Source organism: Rhineura floridana, chromosome 5 (assembly GCF_030035675.1).
Source record: "Rhineura floridana isolate rRhiFlo1 chromosome 5, rRhiFlo1.hap2, whole genome shotgun sequence".
Lineage (NCBI taxonomy): Eukaryota > Metazoa > Chordata > Lepidosauria > Squamata > Rhineuridae > Rhineura > Rhineura floridana.
The window spans coordinates 43,041,729-43,065,382 of record NC_084484.1 but is presented as its reverse complement, the minus strand read 5'-3'; the positions used below and the strand labels follow the sequence as shown (position 1 = coordinate 43,065,382).

The 23,654-nt window shown below is 38.3% G+C and overlaps 1 protein-coding gene across 4 annotated transcripts in view; it reads right to left on the bottom strand.

The window, feature by feature from the left end:
• UBAC2 (UBA domain containing 2) overlaps positions 1–23,654 on the bottom strand; it is a 138,154-nt gene that overhangs the window by 26,517 nt on the left and 87,983 nt on the right. For all 4 annotated transcript variants that reach the window (XM_061626581.1, XM_061626579.1, XM_061626582.1 and 1 more), the window contains exon 7: positions 681–926. In XM_061626581.1, the coding sequence (XP_061482565.1) occupies positions 681–926 (246 nt within the window). The remainder of the gene's footprint in view (positions 1–680; positions 927–23,654) is intronic.

The window sequence follows — 23,654 nt, the reverse complement described above, 5'->3', positions numbered from 1 at the left end:
AGCCACTAAGGGGTTTTTTGCTGCCAAACTGCTGAGCCAAAATGTAAACCTCCCCAACACTCACCCAAATGTTTGCAGACTTTTGCTCCCTGAAATGGTCTCCCCTAGTTTAAACATCTCTTTTCACACCCTGTCCTCCAAATTTCAAGTCCAAAATTTGCAAAGAAAACCTTTCAGTCTACCTATAAATATGTATAGATATTTAATCTATAGATACATATACAACACATAGGCAAGTGAACCTTTCATTATGCGAACATAGACCTTTTCTGGCTACTGCTTGAAAAGTCTGCTCTCACAAATGGCTCCCTCCCCTAGGCTTCACCTTAGTGGGAACAGCATATGCATCTTTTCACTGCTGAGATGCTGAGCCTTGTAGTCCCCATCTAGCCTCTGGGAGGAAAAAGTATTTGCCCAAACTCAAAGACACCCACCACCTCTGCCGTCCCCTTGCTCAATGCAATTTCCTGGGAAGCCTTGGGGCAGAGGAAAGGGGAGGTGGTGACAGGTACTCCTCAAGCATCCTTGAAGATTAACAATTGTTTGTTCCAAATGCATGTAAGCCTTGACCTCTTTCAGGGCTAGTTCAATTATGCTGGTGCATCCCTAGAGCTAGGGAAAACAAAATTACACTTCACAATAAACTAAATCACTCAGGGGAAAAAAATCTTTTTTTTTACCTGCTGCTGTCTTTGACGCCTCATCTGGGCAAACTGAGACATTAAGATTTGCCTGTCCAACAGCTCCATTCTCTGTTGCCTCTGTATGTCCACAGTTGCTCCCATTCCGACTCTAATCTCACTGGATGGCTCCACAGATGAGAAAATTGGTTCAAGTGTCCAAGCAAATATTCTTGCCACACCACTGGGTACACAAAGTACATGGTACACTTTTAACACACTGCTGCTGTAGCACATTCCAGAAATCTGAAAGCAAAAGCAATTTAAAATGCTTGATTTAAAAATATTGATGGAAAATTTAGATAGATTTTAAGTCTCTTCTAGCAGCATATAGTTATCCGATATGAATTTCAAGGGATAGCTACTTTTGATGCCAAAGCAAAACTCCAAAGATGGCAAATATTATTTTTGTCTCACATACGGTTCTAGATTTTACTGAGGCACAACTCTTGTCACCAAGAAACTGGTTATACTGGCAAGTAAAACGAGGAACAACCATCTATTTGATTTAATAATACTAGAAATGTTCCTATTTATCTCCATTTTTCCTAATCCTGTGGATATATGTCATCTTTAAGGTGCACATTAATTATTGTCAGTTGCTGATTCAAAGCTCTAGAAATACAGAGACTTAAGACTACAATTTTGGGGTAACTTACAACTAAAAATGGTGTTGCCAGTATAAAATTAGGATCAGAAAAAGATTAACATTTGAAAATATGTGGGAGTTAGTATAGTATCACATAGTTATAAGAAAATTAAAAAGCAATTTAAGCTTCTTTTGTGACAGCATCTAGTTACCAAACATCATATTAATATTTACATTTGATGTGTTATTCACAGCAATAGATGAAAAAAATAGGAGCCAATGCATACTCATTTCACCATACTGTGGCAAAATGATTAAGTAGTTTGTGAAAAACCAAATGCACTTCTAAATTATAGGAGGCATTTCATAAGCAGCTCTGACTCCCAATGATACTTTCTTATCTTCTTGTAGATTATAGCCCAGTTCTTCCTGATGTGGTTAAACCTGGATCTGGCTGATAGCACTACAGACTGCTCCTCCACAGGGGAAAAATGACGTATTGTTTTTAATTAATTATTTTATTACATTCACATCCCAACATTTGTTCCAAAAAGCTCAGGGTACTATACATGGTTCCATTCACATTTTATCCTGTCCAATAATCCTGTGAGGTAGCTTAGGCTGAGAGTTGGTGATTGGCCTAAGGTTACCTCATGAGTTTCATGGCTGAGTAGGGATTTGAACCTGAGTGTCCCCAGTCCAAGTCCAAAATGCTAACCACTACACCACACTGGTGAACTAGATGTCAGAGAAAAGGCTAGACTAGAACTCCTCTCCTGGACATCCAGTTTTCTGTATATGTGGCAGATTTGTATGAAGTAGTGTTGGATAATATAAGCCTCTGTACGAAGATGGCAGCCCAGACACAGGTTTGAACTAGGCCTTCTTTACCTGATTTCAAATCACCTTGGTTGATTCTTCTGCCCTCCTCCCCAGCTGTAACACATTTGACTGAAACAGCGGCAGTATGACAGGAGGTTCATATTGGCTAAGAACCTAAGGTCGAAAACTTTAACTGGGGTTAAGGCTCAGTGAACTCAATATAGTAGCTGATAGCAAAGTGGGGTGGCAACACTCATCTGACCTCTGGTTACCTTCATTGTGACTGCATACTGGAATGGAAAGAGGGAAGGGCAAGATGGCTGCAAGGTCAGCACAGTGCACATGCACCAGCAGAGTCAATCCACTGCTTCCGCTGGTGCATTTACACCATGCTGACCTTGCCATGTTCTCATCCATCTCCACTCCCAGTATATGGCAGTGACACTGGCCACTGGAGGTCAGATGAGTGCTGCTGCCGCCCCATCCCGCCATCCATTACTGACTCAATAGTGCTTACTCTGGAATAAAAGTGTATAGCATGCACTGTTATGCATGATTGCATCTATCTAGGGTCACCTTCCTAGCAATTTGTGAGGAAGGCTTTCTGGCTTTTATGGATTCTTAAGTTACAAGCATGTAACCCAAGACCATCTTCAGTTAATACATTTTGCTGTTCCTATTCTGTTCTTTTATCCCAAAGACACTGTCGGCTAGCTTGATCCCAAAGCACTGTTGGCTGTGTGCTAGGGAAATAAAAATGTGTTTGACGCGTTTCACAAATTTCATTATATATCAGTTCACTAGTTTTATTATTATGTTCAAGTCTAATAGCTTTTTTATTCTGTTTATCAAAGCAGTTTATGAATAAATATTCTCCTTGACACATGCCCCTATTTATAGATAACCTGCAAGAAACAAGGCATGACTGCCCAACTGAATTTGGTAGGCAAGCTCAGGAATTAGGAGGGAACTTAGATATCTATTACACACCTAAGTTACTTGCAATATTCACAGGGAAAATGTTTACAAATGACATAAACCACATATCTCTCTATGTACATACAACATTATCAGGCCCAGTTTGTTCTAGCAATGGCAATCTTCAGTCTAAGTCAGTGATTCTCAAACGGTGTGCTCAGGAACACTGGTGCGCCCTAATACGTGGCTAGGTGTGCCTCAAATATTATGAAAGTATATTTTAAAAATGAGAAGAAACCCATTTGTATAGGGTAAGTAATAGTTTTCTATAATTTATTTTTATTCATAGTTTAAAATATATTAATATATTTTTAATTTTGTACATGAAGTGTGCCAGAAAATTTTTGTTTTACAGTGTGCCGCGAACCAAAAAAGTTTGAGAACCACTGGTCTAAGTCATAATTGTCTAATAAATACAACATATCAGATACAGAAGTTACATCATCCAATGGGTTCATATTGTTGCTCCAAATTAAGAAGAGCCTGACCTTTAACTAAATTTTACATAGTTAAATGATTTTCTTATCTTAAATCAGGCAGAATGTTTTTAAACAATGGAAACTAATACATGCCTCAAGAATAATTTTATGGATGAAAAGGGTATGACAGATGGCAAATATAAATGATAAAATGTCAGGCCAGGGTGATGGTTTATGTTCCTGCTGAAACTTCAAGCTGTTCAGAGATTGGCCCCTCTCTGGCCATATCACAACTGAATTCATGGAGCATGTATTTTCTGCTTGGAACTACAACTAAGCTACCCATTTTGGGGTGGAGTGGGGGAAACAGCTGCTGCTTCCCTCAGGAAAACCCAAACTTCTGTTATTCCCTTTGACCCTGGGTAAAAGAGCCAGGATCTTCTGCTAAGTAAGTGCTTTACTTGCAGTGCTTCTGGAGAGGAAACTCTTATCTTCTCCTTGAATGAATATGATGAGTAGAGATCAGCCTGTTTCTTCCACTCATTTGGTCAAAGTGTGAGATACGACCAGTACAACAGCTATTTTTCTTCTGTCAGAAGAGAAATGATCTAATATACTCATATAGAATACACTGAGACAGAGTTCCTTTCCTCCTTGACGTCTAATGTGGCATGATGAAGATGAAACGCATTCATTCCCAACGTTAATTTGGTAACAAGACAAAAGAATTACAAGGCGGTTAACCCTGCCCAAGGTCCACAGGTTAGCTATCTCTGCAGGAAACTAAAGGAGAAATTGAACAGCCACATATGCTGGTAAAGTGCACTGAAGTATTTATACTGGTGTAAACATCTTAAGAACAGAGCATAAGACTGTGTGCTACATATTTTCATTCGCCCCATCAAGTACGTATGCATATTCAGTGGTATTCTGCTAGCTTTAGTAGTTTCTTTGACATTCAGAACTTCCTGTTCTGCTAGTTATTACTTGAAAAGCTAAACACATGCAAATTCAAGTCGTTTCTCTTTCTATAAAAATGTTTTTCTTACAACTTAGGAATAGGAGGGATCTTTAGAGACGCTTACAATTAAATTGATTTCTAAACAAACTATGTTAGAGCATTATTGTCATGAGTCCTGTGAATATGGTCCTACAGTAATGAGGATGAAGAGAAGGAGACAGAATGGGGCTTGGGGGAGGCCCCCAATGACTAGCATTCAGAGAAGGTGGAGGCCGATGGCTTCAGTGCTGCTGACAGTGACAGCAATGCCCCCGTGGGTCCTATAACAACTGATGAAGTGCTGCCTGACCAGGAGGTTGTCTCTTCACTTTCCCTATACTCCCCTTCCTCACTCACCCTGCCATCGCTGCCATATACCTCTCCTCCTAAGGAGGAGGACCTTGCTGAAGTGTTTTTGCCACCCTCACCTCGGATACGTAGGCTAGTGTTGGCAGGCTCAATGGGTTCCCAATGTTCCCCTGAGGCGGAGCGCCTGTATGCGCATGCATTCCCCACAGTGACACTGCTCTCATGCAAGTAGAAGGAGCTCGCCCACACACTTAAGGGTTGTAAGGGGGTGTATATAATTGCTGCGACAACGTCTTAATGCAGTGTCATCAGGCCTAGCTATGCCTAGTAGAGATGCTGAATCCTGTGTAACCTGAATCCTGTATAACCTGATTCATGAAGCGCTTTGAACTGAAATTTTCCATTAAACCTATTAAAGAAAAGCACATCTTTGTGTCCATGTCTGACTCTGACAGGTGTGAGCAGAACAATTATCCTAGAATCTTCAAACACAAATCTCATAGTGAAAAACATTGTGTTATGAGAAAAAAGATATCTATACACCAAGGTACAAAAATAAATAATTCACTAACAGGCAAAAAACCTTGCGGTTTAAGAATGTACCTGCAGCCAACAGATATTTCAATCAAACTATAAAAAGCAGGGAAATTGGGCAGCTATAGTGAATGCACCAGGGGAGCAGGAGACCTGACCTCTGAGATATTGTACTGCCCTACAAATTTGTCAAAATGCAAACAAAATTTGGGTTGGTCTTCCACAGTCCAATCCATTTCCTGTATAGCTGGGAAGAATTTCACTTATAGCTGCCCAATTTCTCTGCTCTTTAAAGTTTGATAGAAATATCTGTTGGCTATAGGTACATTCTTAAATCGCAAGGTTTTTTGCCTCTTAGTGAATTTCCCTGCTTTTTAGTCTGGGAGGTAAGAAATGGGAACCTGGGAAAGTTTGCTAAGAATTGATTGATCATTTGTATGCTTATTGAGGTCAGTGGGATTTACTCCCCTGCAATCATGCTTAGGATAGGTGAAACAGACCACAGGGGATGGAGAGGGAAGGAGGGGGATGGGAGCAGACAGGAGGGGAAGGGTAGGTTTGATAATGTTCATGTTTATTGAGTTCAGTGGGATTTACTCCCATGCAATCATGCTTAGGATAGGTAAAACTGACCATGGGGAGAGAGGCCTTGAGTGGGCAGGGGAGGAGGAAGAAGGGAGGAGAGGAAGAAGGGGAAAGGCAGGTCTGATCATTTGCATGGTTATTGTGTTCAACAGGATTTACTCCTGAGCAGTCATGGCTAGGATAGGTAAAACTGACCATGGAGGTGGAGGGTGAAGGGACAGTAGAGGGAAGGAGGAAGGGAGAGAGAGGAGCAGAAGGAGTGGGAGGGAGAAGGAGGGGATTGGAAGAGGAGGGAGAAGGGGGGGATTGGAAGAGGAGGGGGGAGGGGATTGGAAGGGGGAAGGAAGGGGCAAAAGGGGGGTGATGGGAGCAGGAAGGAGGGGGAGGAGAGGAGAAGGAGAGGTTTGATTATTTGCACGCTTATTGAGTTCAATGGGATTTACTCCTGTGCAATCATGCTTGAAAATGAAATGGGTTGCCTTCAAGTCAATTCCAACTTAAGCAAACCCTATGGATAGGGTTTTCATTGTAAGCGGTGTTCAGAGGTGGTTTACCATTGCCTTCCTCTCAGTCTGAGGCAGTGACTGGCCCAAGGTAACCCAGTGAGGTTCACAGCTGTGTGGGGATTTGAACCCTAGTCTCCCAGGTCGTAGTCCTAGGACTCATGGGGGGGAGGAGGGAGAGGGGAGGGGGGAGAGGAAGGGATTGGAAGGGGATGGAGAGGGAAAGGGTGAAGGAAGTGAGAGGGAAGGGGCAAGAGAGAGGGGATGGAAGGTTTGATCATTTGCTTTCTTTTTGAGTTCAGTAGGATTTACTCTTGTGCAATCATGCTTAGGATAGGTGAAACTGACTTGGGGGAGGGGCAGGGGGAGGGCGGGAGGAGAGGAGATTGTATGGGTGGGAACTGGGCAGAGGGGAAGCCCCTTTCCTTTCCAAAAGGAAAACATTGGGAACAGTATCATTCTTTTTCAGGGTTTCTTCCATGTTTTTATTCTACAGCGGGCACATGTAGCCTCCCACTCAAATTTAAACTAAAGCTGTCCCTGGCCACATCCACATCAAATCTTTATTTCAAGTTAGACAGTCACGGCTTCTCCCAAAGAATCCTGCGAAGTGTAGTTAGTGAAGGGTGCTGAGAGGCCTAGGAGATGCCCTGTTCCACTCACAGAGCTTCAGTCAGAAGCCCTGTACCCGAGAGAACTTCAATCAGAGTGGCTGACTATTAAACCCCTCTGGTCACTGGAGCTCTGTCAGGGGAATAAGAGTCTCCTCTCAGTACCCTTTACAAACTACACTTTCCAGGATTCTCTGGCTGATGTTTAATGAATTTCAACAGATTATGAGAACTCGGACAGAAAAAAGTCCAAAAGGGGTCTGTTTTTTCTCTCTCTCATTTTACACTTTGAACTCTCAATTCTCTCTGTTTTGTGTATCACCATGAAAATGTAAAGGGTTGTTAAGTAAGTGTTTCTGAGTTCAGGATTATACGTTTTATAAAGTTTTGTTTTGAAATTTGCTTATGGGAAGCATCAGAATGGCATGGGGGGTATTTTCAATTTAACATTGTAGAATGCGAAAAATCCATGCTGGTTATAGTATACAGCCACTCTCATGGCTATATAATTAGTCAGCAAAGTAAACACTTATTAAGGTGGATTCATATTTTGGGTTTAACTAATTTGTTATAGAGTAACTAATTTGTTATAGTGTAGAGATCAATAATGTTATAAAGTAAGCAGAGGATGCTTGCTTCATGCATAAAATATGGCACACTGAAAATCTCTACTTTCTCTTGTTCACTTGATTATCATTGTCAAATGTCTTCACTTTAATTATACCTCGCTGTCTAGTGGTCCGCACCCTCTCAACACTAAAAACCACAAAGAAAACGGAAGTGGCTCTGGCTTTGTTTTCACTTCCGATAAATCAAACAGACATTCTAGGCTGACTTGCTACAGGACAGAGATGTCCATTTGTATTCTTTTTGTTTATATCAGGGAGCCAACATCATATTTACCTCACCACCAGTTCTGTAGTACCGTAAATCTGAAAACAAATGCCAGTTTGAAACAGCAATTACTAATGTGAATTCAAAAGCCAGTATATAGCTCAACAGGAAAGTTGATTAAGGCTCCTAAGCAAATTTAGCAGTCCTGGGCTAAGGGTACAGATTCTCTTATGGATCTGTAACTGGTTAGAGAACAGGAAGCAGTACGAATAAATGGGCAGTTCCCACAATGGAGGTATGTAAAAAGAATCTACATTGGGGACTGGCACTTTCAAATGATTCAGAGTCATACAAATAACATGATGGAGAGATTCCAAAAGGATTTCTCCAAATTGGGGCAGTGGCCAATAAAATGGCAAATACAGGTCAATATAAATAAGAGTACAGTGATACACACTGGGGCAAACATTCCTAACTTCACACACTGGTGGGGTCTGAGCTGATGGCAACCAACAAGGAAACAGAACTTGGGGTCATAGTGAATAGTCTATGACAATGTCTACCTAAGCTACAAGAGCTGTGAAAAAAGTTACATTCCATCCTAGGGCTTATTACCAAAGAGACTAACAAATGAAACTGCCAATATCATAATGTCTTTATATCAAGAATGGGAAACCTCAGGCCCAATGGCTGGATGTATCCTGCAGAGGACCCCATCTGCCTTGCAGCCTCTCATTCCCCCTCCCCACAGCAATTAGGCCACTGGTGCCAAAGCCAGGGTTTTTAAAAGTCTGATTGCAGCAGGGGCGTCTTTTGAGGCAGGGTCACAGCTAAGAAGGGAAGGCTTATCCCTCCCTCCCACTATCAATTTGTCAGCCAGATTTTTATTGTTTATAGCCACTGTCCATTACAAAGTAACTCACACACACATCCAAAAAGACAATCCAAGAGCAAGTTAAATATAAATTTTCAGAAATGCAAGTTCTCAGAACTTCACGTTGTCAAGTTCCCCAAATCATTTAGATTAAAAAATCCTCTTGGCACGCAACACTGTTTGAGTTTTAAAAAGTATCCCCTAGGTTTCTTGATGCTAGTGCATATAAAGCTACCCTATAGGTAACAAAACCTGTATTAGCCAGCAACCATCTAATTCTGAAATCTGAATGGCTGCTGACCTAGAACATTCTGAAATGGATAGAGGAATCTATTGGTAGATGAGTTGTATAAACAGCAATGCAGAATATATTGCACAATATCTTCAATCTGACCTAATCTGCACACACAAAGATGGTCATTTGTTGAACTACTTAAAAAATTACTGGCCTGAAATTGCGTGGGCATAGTTTGAAATCTAAGCTACAGAAATTCATACCTTAGCAGGGGAAATGTACAAAACTGAGGAATTATAATTCTTCATATATTTATATACATTTTGCAATCTTCAGCAAAAATTACATTATAGATCTTATGGTCAGAAATGTCCTGAGATGACATTTGAAATTAACTTGACATCAAATTATTACAAGTTGTGCCTACCCTCTAATATACAGGGCTGAAAAACACAGTTTTTCTAAATATTGTTCAGATTATATATAAAAAAAATTCATTGCAGAATCATGGATTTAAGAACACATACTTTCAGAGAAGTCAGACAGTTCTAATTAATGTTCCAGGTGTATTGTGTAGGACTTCAAATAGTACATGTTTGAATTTACTCTGAGCTACATCCAATTCATCCCTATTAGAAATTCACTAATAGGCAAAAAACTGTTAATGCACCCAAAATAGAAATAGACCATAACCTCCAGTTCGAAACAAAAAAGGCTATCTTCACCATCATATGACATTGACCAATAAAAAGGCTTTGAAATTAACAAAAATAAATTTGACACAGATTTCTAGGATGAATAATGAAGGAAATAAAATTTTCTAGTTTAGATTCTCTGTAGAAACATTAGTAACACAGGAAAGAAGCAAAGTAAGAAGAACACCAACAAACATACAAAAATATAATTCTTCATCTTTGGAGATGGCAGGTGTTGCCACCACTCACCATGTGCTCAGAGGCACATGTTACCAAATTCTTCCAAGCTACACAGCAAGTGGATTGGACTGTGAAAGACCAACCCAAATTGTGTTTGCATTTTGACAACTTTGTAGCGCAGTACAATATCTCAGAGAGGAGTGCAGGTCTCCTGCTCCCCTGGTGCATTCACTATAGCTGCCCAATTTCCCTGCTTTTTAAAGTTTGGTAGAAGTATCTGTGGGCTATAGGATCATTCTTAAACCACAAGGTTTTTTGTCTATTAGTGAATTTCCCTGCTTTTTAATCCAGGAGGTAAGAAATGGGATCCTGTCCAAGTTTGCTGAGAATGGATGGATCATCTGCATGCTTATTGAGTTCAGTGGGATTTACACACACATACCAGGCAATTATGTTTAGGATAAGTGAAACTGACCACAGGGGATAGGGAAGAGAGGAGGGAGGGGTGGAAAGTCAGAGGGGAGGACTGAGATGGGAGCAGGCAGGAGGGGGAGGGGAGAAGAAGGACATGTGGTCGTTTGCATGTTTATTGAGTTCAGTGGGATTTACTCCCGTGCAATCATGCTTAGGATAGGTAAAACTGACTGGGGGGGAGGGATGGGGGGCTGGAGTGGGCAGGGAAGGCAGAAGAAGGAAGAGGGGAGGAGAAAGGGAGAGGAAAGGGGAAGGAGGGAAAAGGCAGGTCTGATCATTTGTATGATTATTGAGTTGAATCGGATATACTCCTATGCAATCATGATTAGGATAGGTAAAACTGACCAGGCTGGGCCTGCCAACCATGACGTCTTCTGTATCTTTCACAGTTGGGCAGGGGGAAGGGACAATTCTACCTTGTGGTTTTTCCCATTACAACTGGCACTTGGCTGACTTTCTCTTCTCCTAAAGATACAGGATCAGTCTCAGGCCCTGAACCTGGCAACCCTACCTCCCACCCAAATTTAAAACAAAGCTATCCCTGGCCACATCCACACCAGGCCTCTATTACACTTTGGAGAATCATTATTTATTTATCTATTTATTTAGTGTATTTATATACTGCCCCATAGCCAAAGCTCTCTGGGCGGTTTACAATAACTAAAAACATTAAAAACAACTATACAAATTTAAAAACACATCTTTTAAAAACAATTTAAAACAATTTATCATGTCTTCTCTCAAAGCCATGGCTCAAAGCCAATCATGGCTTTTCTCTGAAAGAATCCTGGGAAGTGTAGTTAGTGAAGGGTGCTGAGAGTTGCTAGGAGACGCCCTGTTCCTCTCACAGACCTTCAATCAGAGTGGCTGACTGTTAACCATTCTCTCAGGGGAATAGGAGTCTCCTCTCAGCACCCTTCACAAACTACACTTTCCAGGATTCTTTGAGGGAAGCCATGACTGTCTCAAGTGAAATCAAGTCTGGTGTGGGTGTGGCCCTCTTATTAGCCAAGCCCAGCAGCTGTGAAGCTTTTAGAACACTGACAGTTGGTCCTTACTGAGCATGCCCCACGTTATAATAGGCTTCCAGCCAACATTTCTCAAATTAATTAAAACTCAACCAGGCATTTTTTTAAAAAACTTTTAAACTGCAGTAGATGAAGGTCAGAGTATGGGGCAAGGTGGGGACTTCCCGGAAGGAGTGCTGGCTGGTGATTGTCTCTGAGTGAGCTCTATCTCAGAGGAAGCTTATTTCAGTTAAAAGCCAGTCAAGAGGAATTTTTGACTGGCGTAAATGTTCTCCAAGATAAAAGGGGAACCGAAGAGATTATCCACGGAACTCCGTCGAGCTGTAGATTGCTAGATTTGATCAGGAATCCCCCTGAGATAAGAAGGCATTTCTAGCAGCGGAAGACTGAGTCTGGATTTCCAACAGGCTGTTGACTTTTTTTCTTTCTCTTTTAAAAACGTTTTTAACGAGCTAGCCTCCTTCTGTCTAAATCTTATCAACTAACTTAAATTACTATCGTAAAAGAGACTTGTTTACGAATTGGCAACTCAGAAACTTGGGTGAGTCACACTTTTTTCGTATTATACAAAGCTAAGGAAGAAGGGAGCAATTCAAAGAACCTGCTTTATTTTTTATGACAAAAAGCTGGCTTAAAGCTGGAATTACAAAGATTAAACGGATAAGAGGCAACTTATTAGATAAGATGATTTGATTATTTGAAGGAAATATATCTGAGAATATTTTTTTTTATTTTGGATTAAAAATTTTTTTTTTGAACGAATCTGCTGTTCGTGTATCTTACTAACTGCTGGATGCTGAGAACTGGATTTGTTTTACATTCCTGAATGTGCTGGAGATAAGAACTGTGTTCGTTAAACAGGCCTGGAATATTAACTTTTTTGTTGCTGGGAGAAAAGAAACTGTTTGCCTCTACATTGGCTAATAATAGAAAAGGTTTTTTTTTTTCCCAAGAATGACAACTAGGAAAACAGCCAAAGTTTTGGAGCGAAGAGTTTCAATTGATACACAGGAAGGGATGGACATGTTCCAGAAAATTATGGAGGGATTTAGTGATTTTAAACAAGAGTTGAAACAAGAGATGAAACAGGACAGACAACAACTTAAAGATGAATTTTGCAATATGAAAAAGGATTTTAAAGATTTACAAGATCATATTAAAACAGAAGTGGGTGAGATTAAAAATAACATTGGGCAATTAACACAGGATGTAAAAAATGTTAAAGATAAGGTGCAAACCTTAGAGAATAGAATAGATATTACAAATATGGAATTGGAAAAAAATTTGGACTATATTGCTGTTATGGAACTTAGAGATAAAGAACATTGCTTGAGATTCTGTGCAATTCCTGAGGAAACAGGTGAAGATATCAGAGAGAAAATTGTTAATGTTTTGGCAAAATCCTTCGACAGGAACAAAGATCGGATGGAATTTGAAATAGACAAAGTTTATAGAATTAATTCCAGATATGCAACAATAAAAAAAATCCCAAGAGATGTGCTTGTTCATTTTTTAAAAAACAGGACCAGAGATATGGTTTTGCAACATCATTTTAACAATGTCTTCAAAATTGACGGTAAAGAAATACTGGTGATGAAGGAAATTCCTGTTAGGCTTCTACGTAAGAGAAAAGATTACGCTTTCTTCACAGAAAAACTTAAACAATGTAAAATTCAATTTAGATGGGATGTTCCAGAGGGAGTGATTTTTACATTTAGACAACAGAAGTATCGATTAAATACTGTTCAAAAAGCAAGGGATTTCTTGAGAAAAGCTTCAAAAGACATGGAAGAAGATAAACTCAAAGATATGGATGTAATTCCTGGGAAACAAAGTCAACAGAAACAGGTAGAGGAAGAAAAGGATGATGATGGATCAAAGGGAGCAACAGGCACAGACTTTTCTAAAATACATGCTTAAAAATGGATTACAAATATCTAACTTGGAATATAAATGGAGCTAATTCGTCGCAGAAGAGAAAGAAAGTATTTCATTATTTGAAAAAATTAAAAATGGATATAATTTGTTTACAAGAAACTCATATTAAGAAGAAAGATTCTAAATATTTAATTTGTAAAAATTTGGGTGAAGAATTTATTTCGGCAGGATTCAAAAAAAAATGGTGTGGTTCTTTATATTAATTCACAATTGTCTCCTAAATTGATATTATTGGATGATAGTGGCAGATTTGTGGGAGTTGAAATCGCCATTCAGGGTACAAAAATTTTGATAGTGGGCATTTATGCTCCTAATGAAGATAAAACAAGGTTTTATACTGGACTTATGGAAAAACTATCAGAGTTTGCATATGATCATTGGTGTGTCATGGGTGATTGGAATGGGGTAATTTCACCAAAAATGGATAGACTTTCTGAGAAAAATATTAAAGAGACACAGGGCAAATTGCCGAAGATCTGTTTCGAATTGATGGAAAATTTACAATTGGTGGATACTTGGAGATATATAAATGACAATGCAAAGGAATTTACTTACTTTTCAGAAAGACATAAAACATTTTCGAGGATTGATATGATTTGGATGCCTAAAAATTTAGTGAAAGATATTTCCAAGATGGATGTGTTACCAAAAACCTTTTCGGATCATAATCCAGTGATATTGACTTAAAAAAAAATAAATCTTGGATTTAGATGGAGACTAAATGAATCTTTATTACAGAATGATAAAATAGTGCAGGAATGTAAGAAGAAATTAAAAGAGTTTTTTGAACACAATTTACATAAAGGAACAGATGAAAATATTGTTTGGGATACAAGTAAAGCATTTATGAGAGGATATTTTATTAAATGTAATTCTGAATTAAAAAAGAAGAAGCAACAGAAAATGCAATTGATCTTGGAAGAAATAAAACAAAAAGAGGAAGAATTGAAAAAGAATCCAACTAAAGCTTCTACTGTAAATCAAATTAAAATGTTACAGAAACAAGTGTCAATGTTGACAGTTAGAGAAATTGAAAGGAAATTAAATTTTGCTAAACAAAGGACTTTTGAATTTGCAAATAAACCGGGGAAATGGCTAGCATATAAATTAAGAAAAGAACGACAAAAAAATCTTATTTTAAAGATACAAGAAGGAGATGAGATGTTGACAGACAATTTAAAAATCCAAAGGGTTTTCCATCCATATTATTCAACTTTGTACAAGTGTCAGGAAATTCCCTCAGAAAAAATAGAAGAGTATATATCCAAACAGAATTTGCCCAAAATTACAGATCTTCAGAGACAAGCTATTAATGGTCCTATTACGTCAAGAGAAATATCTGAGGCTATAAGTAAAATTAAATTAGGAAAGGCGCCAGGACCGGATGGACTATCAGCAATGTATTACAAATGCTTGGAGGAGGAACTTTTACCACCTTTACAGTATACAATGAATTCTATTTTATAAGAGGGGAAGATACCAGATAGTTGGAAAAATGCCAATATAACATTAATACCTAAAGAGGGGCAGGATTTAACTAAAACAAAAAATTATCAGCCAATATCTTTACTGAATAATGACTATAAAATTTTTACAATGATTTTGGCTGAAAGAATGAAAATAATATTGCAACAATTTATTCAGGAAGATCAAGCGGGGGTTTTACCTAAAAGACAATTACGTGATAACATCAGGAATGTTTTGAATGTGTTGGAATATCTAGAACAACGAAATGACATACAAGCTGCTTTGATTTTCTTGGATGCTGAGAAAGCATTTGATAATTTGAATTGGAAATTTATGTTTAAGGTTCTAGAGCAAATGGACTTTGGAGATAATTTTAAAAAATGGATCAGATCGATTTATACATCACAGAAGGCACAGATAATTGTCAATGGGGATTTAACGGTCTCATGTGAAATACAAAAGGGTACAAGACAGGGATGTCCATTGTCCCCCCTTCTATTTATTCTGGTTTTAGAAGTGCTGCTTAGAGACATAAGGCAAGACAAAAGGATTTCGGGAATAAAGATAAAAAAAGAGGAATATAAATTGAGACCATTTGCTGATGACTTGATAATTGTATTAGAAAATCCCTTGGAAGGAATCAAAGTATTGATGGATAAATTAGAAGAATTTGGACCATTAGCAGGATTTAAGATCAACAATCAAAAAACGAAGATGCTGGTGAAAAATTTATCTTTAAGAGATCAAAAAGAGTTAATGGAGAAGATAGATTTTAAAATAGAAGAAAAGGTGAAATATTTAGGTATCATTATGACAAATAAAAATTCAAAGTTGTTTCATAATAATTATGAAAAACTATGGACAGAGATTAAGAAAGATTTGTTAAGATGGGATAAATTACAGTTGTCATTAATGGGTAGAATATCTGTAATAAAAATGAATGTATTGCCGAGAATGATGTTTCTATTTCAAACAATACCTGTCATATCCTCTGATCTACCTTTCAAACAATGGCAAAAAGATATTTCTAAATTTGTTTGGCAGGGGAAAAAACCAAGAGTTAAATTTAAATTATTACAAGACGCCAAAGAAAGAGGAGGGCTGGGATTACCAAATCTGAGACTTTATTTTGCTGCTTGTTGCTTAGTCTGGATAAAGGAATGGATTCTATTGAGGAATAAAAGATTATTGGATTTGGAGGGTCACAACCTGAAGTGGGGATGGCATGGATATCTATGGTATGATAAAGTAAAAGTTAATGTGGATTTTAATAATCATTTTATAAGACGTCCTTTGTTTTTGTTTTTTAATAATTTTTATTCAAATATTTCAAAAGACAAACAAAACAAAGTAAAAAAACATAACAATACAACAACAACAACAAAAAATAAAATACTTGACTTCCGATTTGTTGCAGATCAGCTATAAGTATATAATATACATCAAACCTGTCCCTTAATGTATACATACAGGATCACTTTTCTCCATAGGCTGTCTTAGTTAATCGTCAAATCCCAATATCATCATTTTATTTTGATCTTTCAACAAAAAGTCTAAGAGAGGCTTCCATTCCTTAAGAAATGTATCTGTCGATTTTTCTCTAAGTAGACATGTCAATTTATCCATTTCTACTAAGTCCATTAATTTCAATAGCCATTCTTCCATTGTTGGTGTTGATTCCATTTTCCACTTTTGTGCATATAATAATCTTGCTGCCGTAATCATATATAATATTATTCTTCCATATTTCTTTTCTATTTATTATTATTATTATTATTATTATTTATTAAATTTATATACCGCCCGACTAGCGATAGCTCTCTGGGCGGTGAACATAAAATAGTATAAAAATACAATGAATAACAGAATAATATTAAAATACAATCAACAATACAATAAACATTATTAAAATTAGATCAATGTAACTTAAAATGCTTCAGAGAATAGGAAGGTTTTGACCTGGCGCCGGAAGGAAAGCAGAGTCGGCGCCAGGCGTACTTCCTCAGGGAGACTGTTCCATAGTTCGGGGGCCACCACTGAGAAGGCCCTAGATCTTGTCATCACCCTCCGGGCCTCCCTGTGAGTTGGAACCCGGAGGAGGGCCTTCGTAGCAGAACGTAGTGCACGGGCCGGTTCATATCGGAAGAGGCGTTCCGCAAGGTATCGTGGTCCCGCACCGTATAAGGCTTTATAGGTTAATACCAACACTTTGAATCTAGCCCGGAAACATATTGGCAACCAGTGCAAGCTGGCCAGAACAGGTGTTATATGCTCGGACCGCTTGGTCCTTGTCAGCAATCTGGCCGCCGCATTTTGCACTAGTTGTAGCTTCCGAACTGTCTTCAAAGGTAGCCCTACGTAAAGCGCATTACAGTAATCCAAACGTGAGGTTACCAGAGCATGTACCACTGATGTAAGGTCCTCTTTACTCAAATAGGGACGTAGCTGGGCTACCAACCAAAGTTGGTAAAACGCATTCCTAACCACCGAGGCTACTTGAGCCTCAAGTGAGAGGGAAGAGTCTAAAAAGACTCCCAGACTACGAACCCGGTCCTTTAGGGGGAGTGTAACCCCGTCCAGGACAGGGTATATATCCACCATCTGATCAGAGAACCCGTCCACCAACAGCATCTCAGTCTTGTCTGGATTGAGCTTCAGTTTGTTAACTCTCATCCAGTCCATTGTCGAGGCCAGGCAACGGTTCAGCAAATCGACAGCCTCACCTGAAGAAGATGAAAAGGAGAAGTAGAGCTGCGTGTCATCAGCATACTGATGACAACGCACTCCAAAACTCCTGATGACCTCTCCCAACGGCTTCATGTAGATATTAAAAAGCAGGGGGGACAAAACTGACCCCTGCGGGACCCCATATTGGAGAGCCCGCGGTGTCGAGCAATGTTCCCCAAGCACTACCTTCTGGAGACGACCCGCCAAGTAGGAGCGGAACCACTGCCAAGCAGTACCTCCAACTCCCAACTCCGCGAGCCTCTCCAGAAGGATACCATGGTCGATGGTATCAAAAGCCGCTGAGAGATCAAGGAGAATCAACAGAGTTACACTCCCTCTGTCTCTTTCCCGACATAGGTCATCGTACAGGGCGACCAAGGCTGTCTCAGTGCCAAAACCGGGCCTAAAACCCAATTGAAATGGATCTAGATAATCAGTTTCATCCAATAGCGCCTGGAGCTGGCCAGCAACCACCCGTTCCAAGACCTTGCCCAGGAATGGAACATTCGCCACTGGCCTGTAGCTGTTAAAATTGTCTGGGTCCAAGGAAGGCTTTTTCAGGAGTGGTCTCACCACTGCCTCTTTCAGACAGCCCGGGACCACTCCCTCTCGTAAAGAGGCATTTATCACTTCCTTGGCCCAGCTACCTGTTCCATTCCTGCTAGTTTTTATCAGCCAGGAGGGGCAAGGATCCAGTACCGAAGTGGTTGCACGTACCTGTCCAAGCACCTTGTCCACGTCCTCGAGTTGAACCAACTGAAGCTCATCCAACAAAACAGGACAAGACTGTGCTCCGGACACCTCACTAGGATCTACTGCTATAACTTGAGAGTCTAGGTCCCGGCGGATACATGAGATCTTATTCTGGAAGTGATCGGCAAACTGATTACAGCGGGCCTCCGATGATTCCACCCTGTCCGGAGGATTTGAATGGAGAAGCCCCCGGACAACTCGAAAGAGCTCCGCTGGGCGGCAAAGAGATGATTTAATAGTGGCAGCAAAATGATGTTTTTTAGCTGCCTTCACTGCTCCTACATAGAGCTTAGTCGAAGCACTAACCAGCGCATAATTGTATCCGTCGGGAGTTCGTCTCCATTTCCGCTCAAGCCTCCTCCTATCTTGCTTCATCGCTCTCAGCTCCGGAGTATACCATGGAGCTGTATGAGCTCTACACAGGAGAGGGCGTGCAGGAGCGATCGTGTTTACAGCCCGGGTCATCTCCGTATTCCACAGAGCGACCAGGGCTTCAGCAGGAGCGCCAGTCCTATCAGCCGGAAAATCCCCCAGAGCCCTTTGAAAACCTTCAGGATCCATTAGTCTCCGGGGGCGGACCATTTTAATAAGTCCCCCACCCTTGCAGAGGGAAGAGGTTACTGAAAGTCTAAACTTCAGCAAGCAGTGGTCTGTCCATGACAAAGGGAGTGTTGTAAAACTCCCCACATCCAGATCACTTTCCCCATGCTCAGTAGCAAAAACAAGGTCTAGAGTGTGCCCCGATACATGTGTTGGACCACTAACATATTGAGACAGCCCCATGGCTGTCATGGATATTTGTTTATCCATAAAACCCAATAAAAAAAATTCTGGTTTTGACTGAATATTTATCTTTAGAATTTTTTGCATCTTCCTACCTATCTGTGCCCAAAATGATTTTGCCTTTTTACACAGCCACCACATATGATAAAATGATCCTTCTTGTTGTTTACATTTCCAACAAACATTAGAAACATTACTATACATTTTTGACAACTTTTCTGGAGTCATGTACCAATGGTACATCATTTTATAGAAATTTTCTTTAAGATTATAGCATAGTGTAAATCTCAAGCCTTTTTTCCACATATTTTCCCATTGATCCATTTGTATGTTATAACCAAAATTTTTTGCCCACTTTACCATACACTCTTTTACTTGTTCTTCCTCCATATCCATTTTCAGTAAGAGTTTATACATTTTCGCAATTATATTTTCATCATTTGTACACAATCCTATTTCAAAATCAGATTTACTTATTTCAAACCCATACATTTTCTTGTCCATTTTATATCTTTCTAACAATTGTAAATAGGCAAACCATTGAAAACTATATCCTTCCTTTGTCAGTTGTTCTCTCTCTTTCACTATATATTCTCCATGTACATTTTCTAATAGTTCTTGATAAGTTAACCATTTCTCTTTTCCAGCCATTTCTCTTCTGTAAAACGCTTCTTGACTTGAGACACATAATGGTATTTTCGAATAAAACCTTGGTTTATATCTATTCCATATTTTCAACAGAGGACGTCTTATAAAATGATTGTTAAAGTCTACATTTACTTTTACTTTGTCATACCATAGATATCCATGCCATCCCCACTTCAAATTATGGCCCTCCAAATCCAATAGTCTTTTATTCCTCAATAAGATCCATTCCTTTATCCAGACTAGACAGCAGGCAGCAAAATAAAGTCTCAGATTTGGTAATCCCAGTCCTCCTCTTTCTTTGGCATCTTGTAGTAGTTTAAATTTAACTCTTGGTTTTTTTCCTTGCCATACAAATTTAGAGATATCTTTTTGCCATTGTTTAAAAGGTAAATCAGAGGATATTACAGGTATTGTTTGAAACAAAAACATCATTCTCGGTAATACATTCATTTTTATCACAGATATTCTACCCATTAATGACAATTGTAGTTTATCCCATTTTAGCAAATCTTTCTTAATCTCTGTCCATAATTTTTCATAATTATTATGAAACAACTTTGAATTTTTATTTGTCATAATGATACCTAAATATTTCAACTTTTTCTCTATTGTAAAATCTGTCTTGTCCATTAACTCTTTCTGTTCCCTTAAAGTTAAATTTTTCACCAACATCTTTGTTTTTTGATTGTTGATCTTAAATCCTGCTAACGGTCCAAATTCTTTTAATTTGTCCATCAATACATTAATTCCTTCCAAAGGGTTTTCTAGTACAATTATCAAATCATCAGCAAATGCTCTCAATTTATATTCCTCTTTTTTTATCTTTAATCCCGAAATCCTTTTATCTTGCCTTATATCTCTAAGCAGCACTTCTAAGACCAGAATAAATAAAAGGGGAGATAATGGACATCCCTGTCTTGTACCCTTTTGTATTTCACATGAATCCGTTAAATCTCCGTTAACAATTATCTGAGCCTTCTGAGATGTATAAATCGATCTAATCCATTTTATGAAATTGTCTCCAAAATCCATTTGCTCCAAAACCTGAAACATAAATTTCCAATTCAAATTATCAAATGCTTTTTCAGCATCTAAAAAAATCAAAGCTGCTTGTTTATCATTTCGTTGTTCTAAATATTCCAACACATTCAAGACATTCCTGACGTTGTCACGTAATTGTCTTTTAGGTAAAAACCCTGATTGATCTTCCTGGATAAATTGTTGCAATATTATTTTCAATCTTTCTGCCAAGATCATTGTAAAAATTTTATAGTCATTATTCAATAGAGATATAGGCCGATAATTTTTTGTTTTAGTTAAATCTTGCTCCTCTTTAGGTATTAATGTTATGTTAGCATTTTTCCAACTATCCGGTATCTTTCCCTCTTGCAGAATAAAATTCATTGTAGACTGTAAAGGTAGCAAGAGTTCTTCCTCCAAACATTTATAATACATTGCAGATAACCCATCTGGTCCTGGCGCCTTTCCTAATTTAATTTTGTTTATAGCTTCAGATATCTCTCTTGACGTAATAGGGCCATTAATAGCTTGTCTCTGAAAGTCTGTAATTTTAGGCAAATTCTGTTTAGATATATACTCTTCTATTTTTTCAGATGGAATTTCCTGACACTTGTACAATGTTGAATAATATTGATGAAAAATCTTTTTGATTTTTACATTATCTGTCAGCGATAAGACGTCCTTTGTTGAATATATGGAATAAATACAAAACAAGGTTTTTTTCAAAAATACCACTATGTGTTTCAAGTCAAGAAGCATTTTATAGAAGAGAAATGGCTGGAAAAGAGAAATGGTTAACTTACCAAGAACTATTAGAAAATGTGCATGGTGAATATATAATGAAAGAGAGAGAACAACGAATAAAGGAAGGATATAGTTCACAATGGTTTGCCTATTTACAATTGTTAGAAAGATTTAAAATGGACAAGAAAATGTATGGGTTTGAAATAAATAAATCTGATTTTGAAATAGGTTTGTGTACAAATGATGAATGCATAATTGCAAAAATGTATAAATTTTTATTAAAAATGGACATGGAAGAAGAACAAGTAAAAGAGTGTATGGTTAAGTGGGCAAAAAAATTTGGTTATAATATACAAATGGATCAATGGGAAAATATGTGGAAAAAAGGTTTGAAATTTACATTATGCTATAATCTTAAAGAAAATTTTTATAAAATGATGTATCGGTATATGACTCCAGAAAAGTTGTCAAAAATGTATAGTAATGTTTCTAATGTACGTTGGAAATGTAAACAACAAGAAGGATCTTTTTATCATATGTGGTGGTTGTGTAAACAGGCAAAATTATTTTGGGCACAGATAGGTAGGATGATGCAAAAAATCTTAAAGATAAATATTCAGTCAAAACCAGAATTTTTTTATTGGGTTTTATGGATAAACAAAAGGAAAAGAAATATGGAAGAATAATATTATATATGATCACGGCAGCAAGATTACTATATGCACAAAAGTGGAAAATGGAATCGATACCAACAATGGAAGAATGGCTATTGAAATTAATGGACTTAGTTGAGATGGACAAATTGACATGTCTTATTAGAGAAAAAACGACAGATACATTTCTTAAGGAATGGAAGCCTCTTTTGGACTTTTTGTTGAAAGAAAAAAATGAAATGATGATAATGGGATTTGACGATTAATTAAGATAGACTTTGGAAAAAAGTGAATTTCGTATGTTCTAGGAGACAGGTTTGATATATATTATATACTTATAGCTGATCTGTAACAAATCGGAAGTCAAGTTTTTCTTTTTATTTTTTTTCTGTTGTATTGTTTTTGTTGTATTTGTATTGGTTTTCATAAAAATTTGAATAATAAAAAATTATTATATAAAAAAAAAGAGTATGGGGCAAGGTCAGTATTAGGATGACAGGTACTCTGTGAACATGGCCGATTTTTAATGAATTTCAACAGATTATGAGAACTCGCAGAAAAAAGTCCAAAAGGGCTCTGAGTTTTTTTCTCTCTTTTTAGACTTTGAACTCTCGATTCTCTCTGACTGTTTTGTGTATCGCCATGAAAATTGACAAGGTTGTTAAGCAAGCGTTTCTGAGTTCAGAACTATAAGTTTTGTAAGGTTTTGTTTTGAAATGAGCTTATGGGAAGCCTCAGAATGGCATGGGGGGATATTTTCCATTTGACATTGCGGAATGTGAAAAATCCCCGCTGACTATAGTATACAGCCACTCTTGTGGCTGTATAATACCCTAGATTGTTGTACAATATAACAAGTTACAGTTTTAATAATGAAAAGCGTTAGCATAATAAAGCTTATCTAAAGTTCCCAATGAAATCCTCCGTGGCGCAGAGTGGTAAGCGGTGGTAACGCAGCCGAAGCTCTGCTCACAGCCGGAGTTCGATTCCAACGGAAGGAGGAAGTCGAATCTCCGGTAAAAGGGAATGAGGTCCACTCAGCCTTCCATCCATCCGTGGTCGGTAAAATGAGTACCCGGCATATGCTGGGGTGTAAAGAAAGACCGGGGAAGGAACTGGCAATTCCACCCCATATATACAGTCTGCCTAGTAAACGTTGCAAGTCATCACCTTAAGAGTTGGGAACGACTCATACTATAAGTGCAGGGACACCTTTACCTTTTTATAGTTCCCAATGAGTGGCAGATGAACTTTTAATTGCCTCAAAAGTGAGAGTATCATAGAGTATTTTCACAAAAATGAAGCCATACATATTTAATTATACCTTTTGGCAAAAGCTACCACTTTGGTCTTAGTAATTAATAGATTAACCGTCCTGCTTAAAATAAGTTCCAAATTTGGAAAGTAATCTTCTCACACCTACCTTGGATAAAGAAATGAAAGTCATATTGTCTGCATAAAGTAACACTGGAATTCTTTGATTACAAGTTTGGCAGGGGGGGAAGGAGGTGAGAACTCCTTAATGGCATCATTTATATAGAGCTTAAACAATAGTAGGGACAAAATGCAAC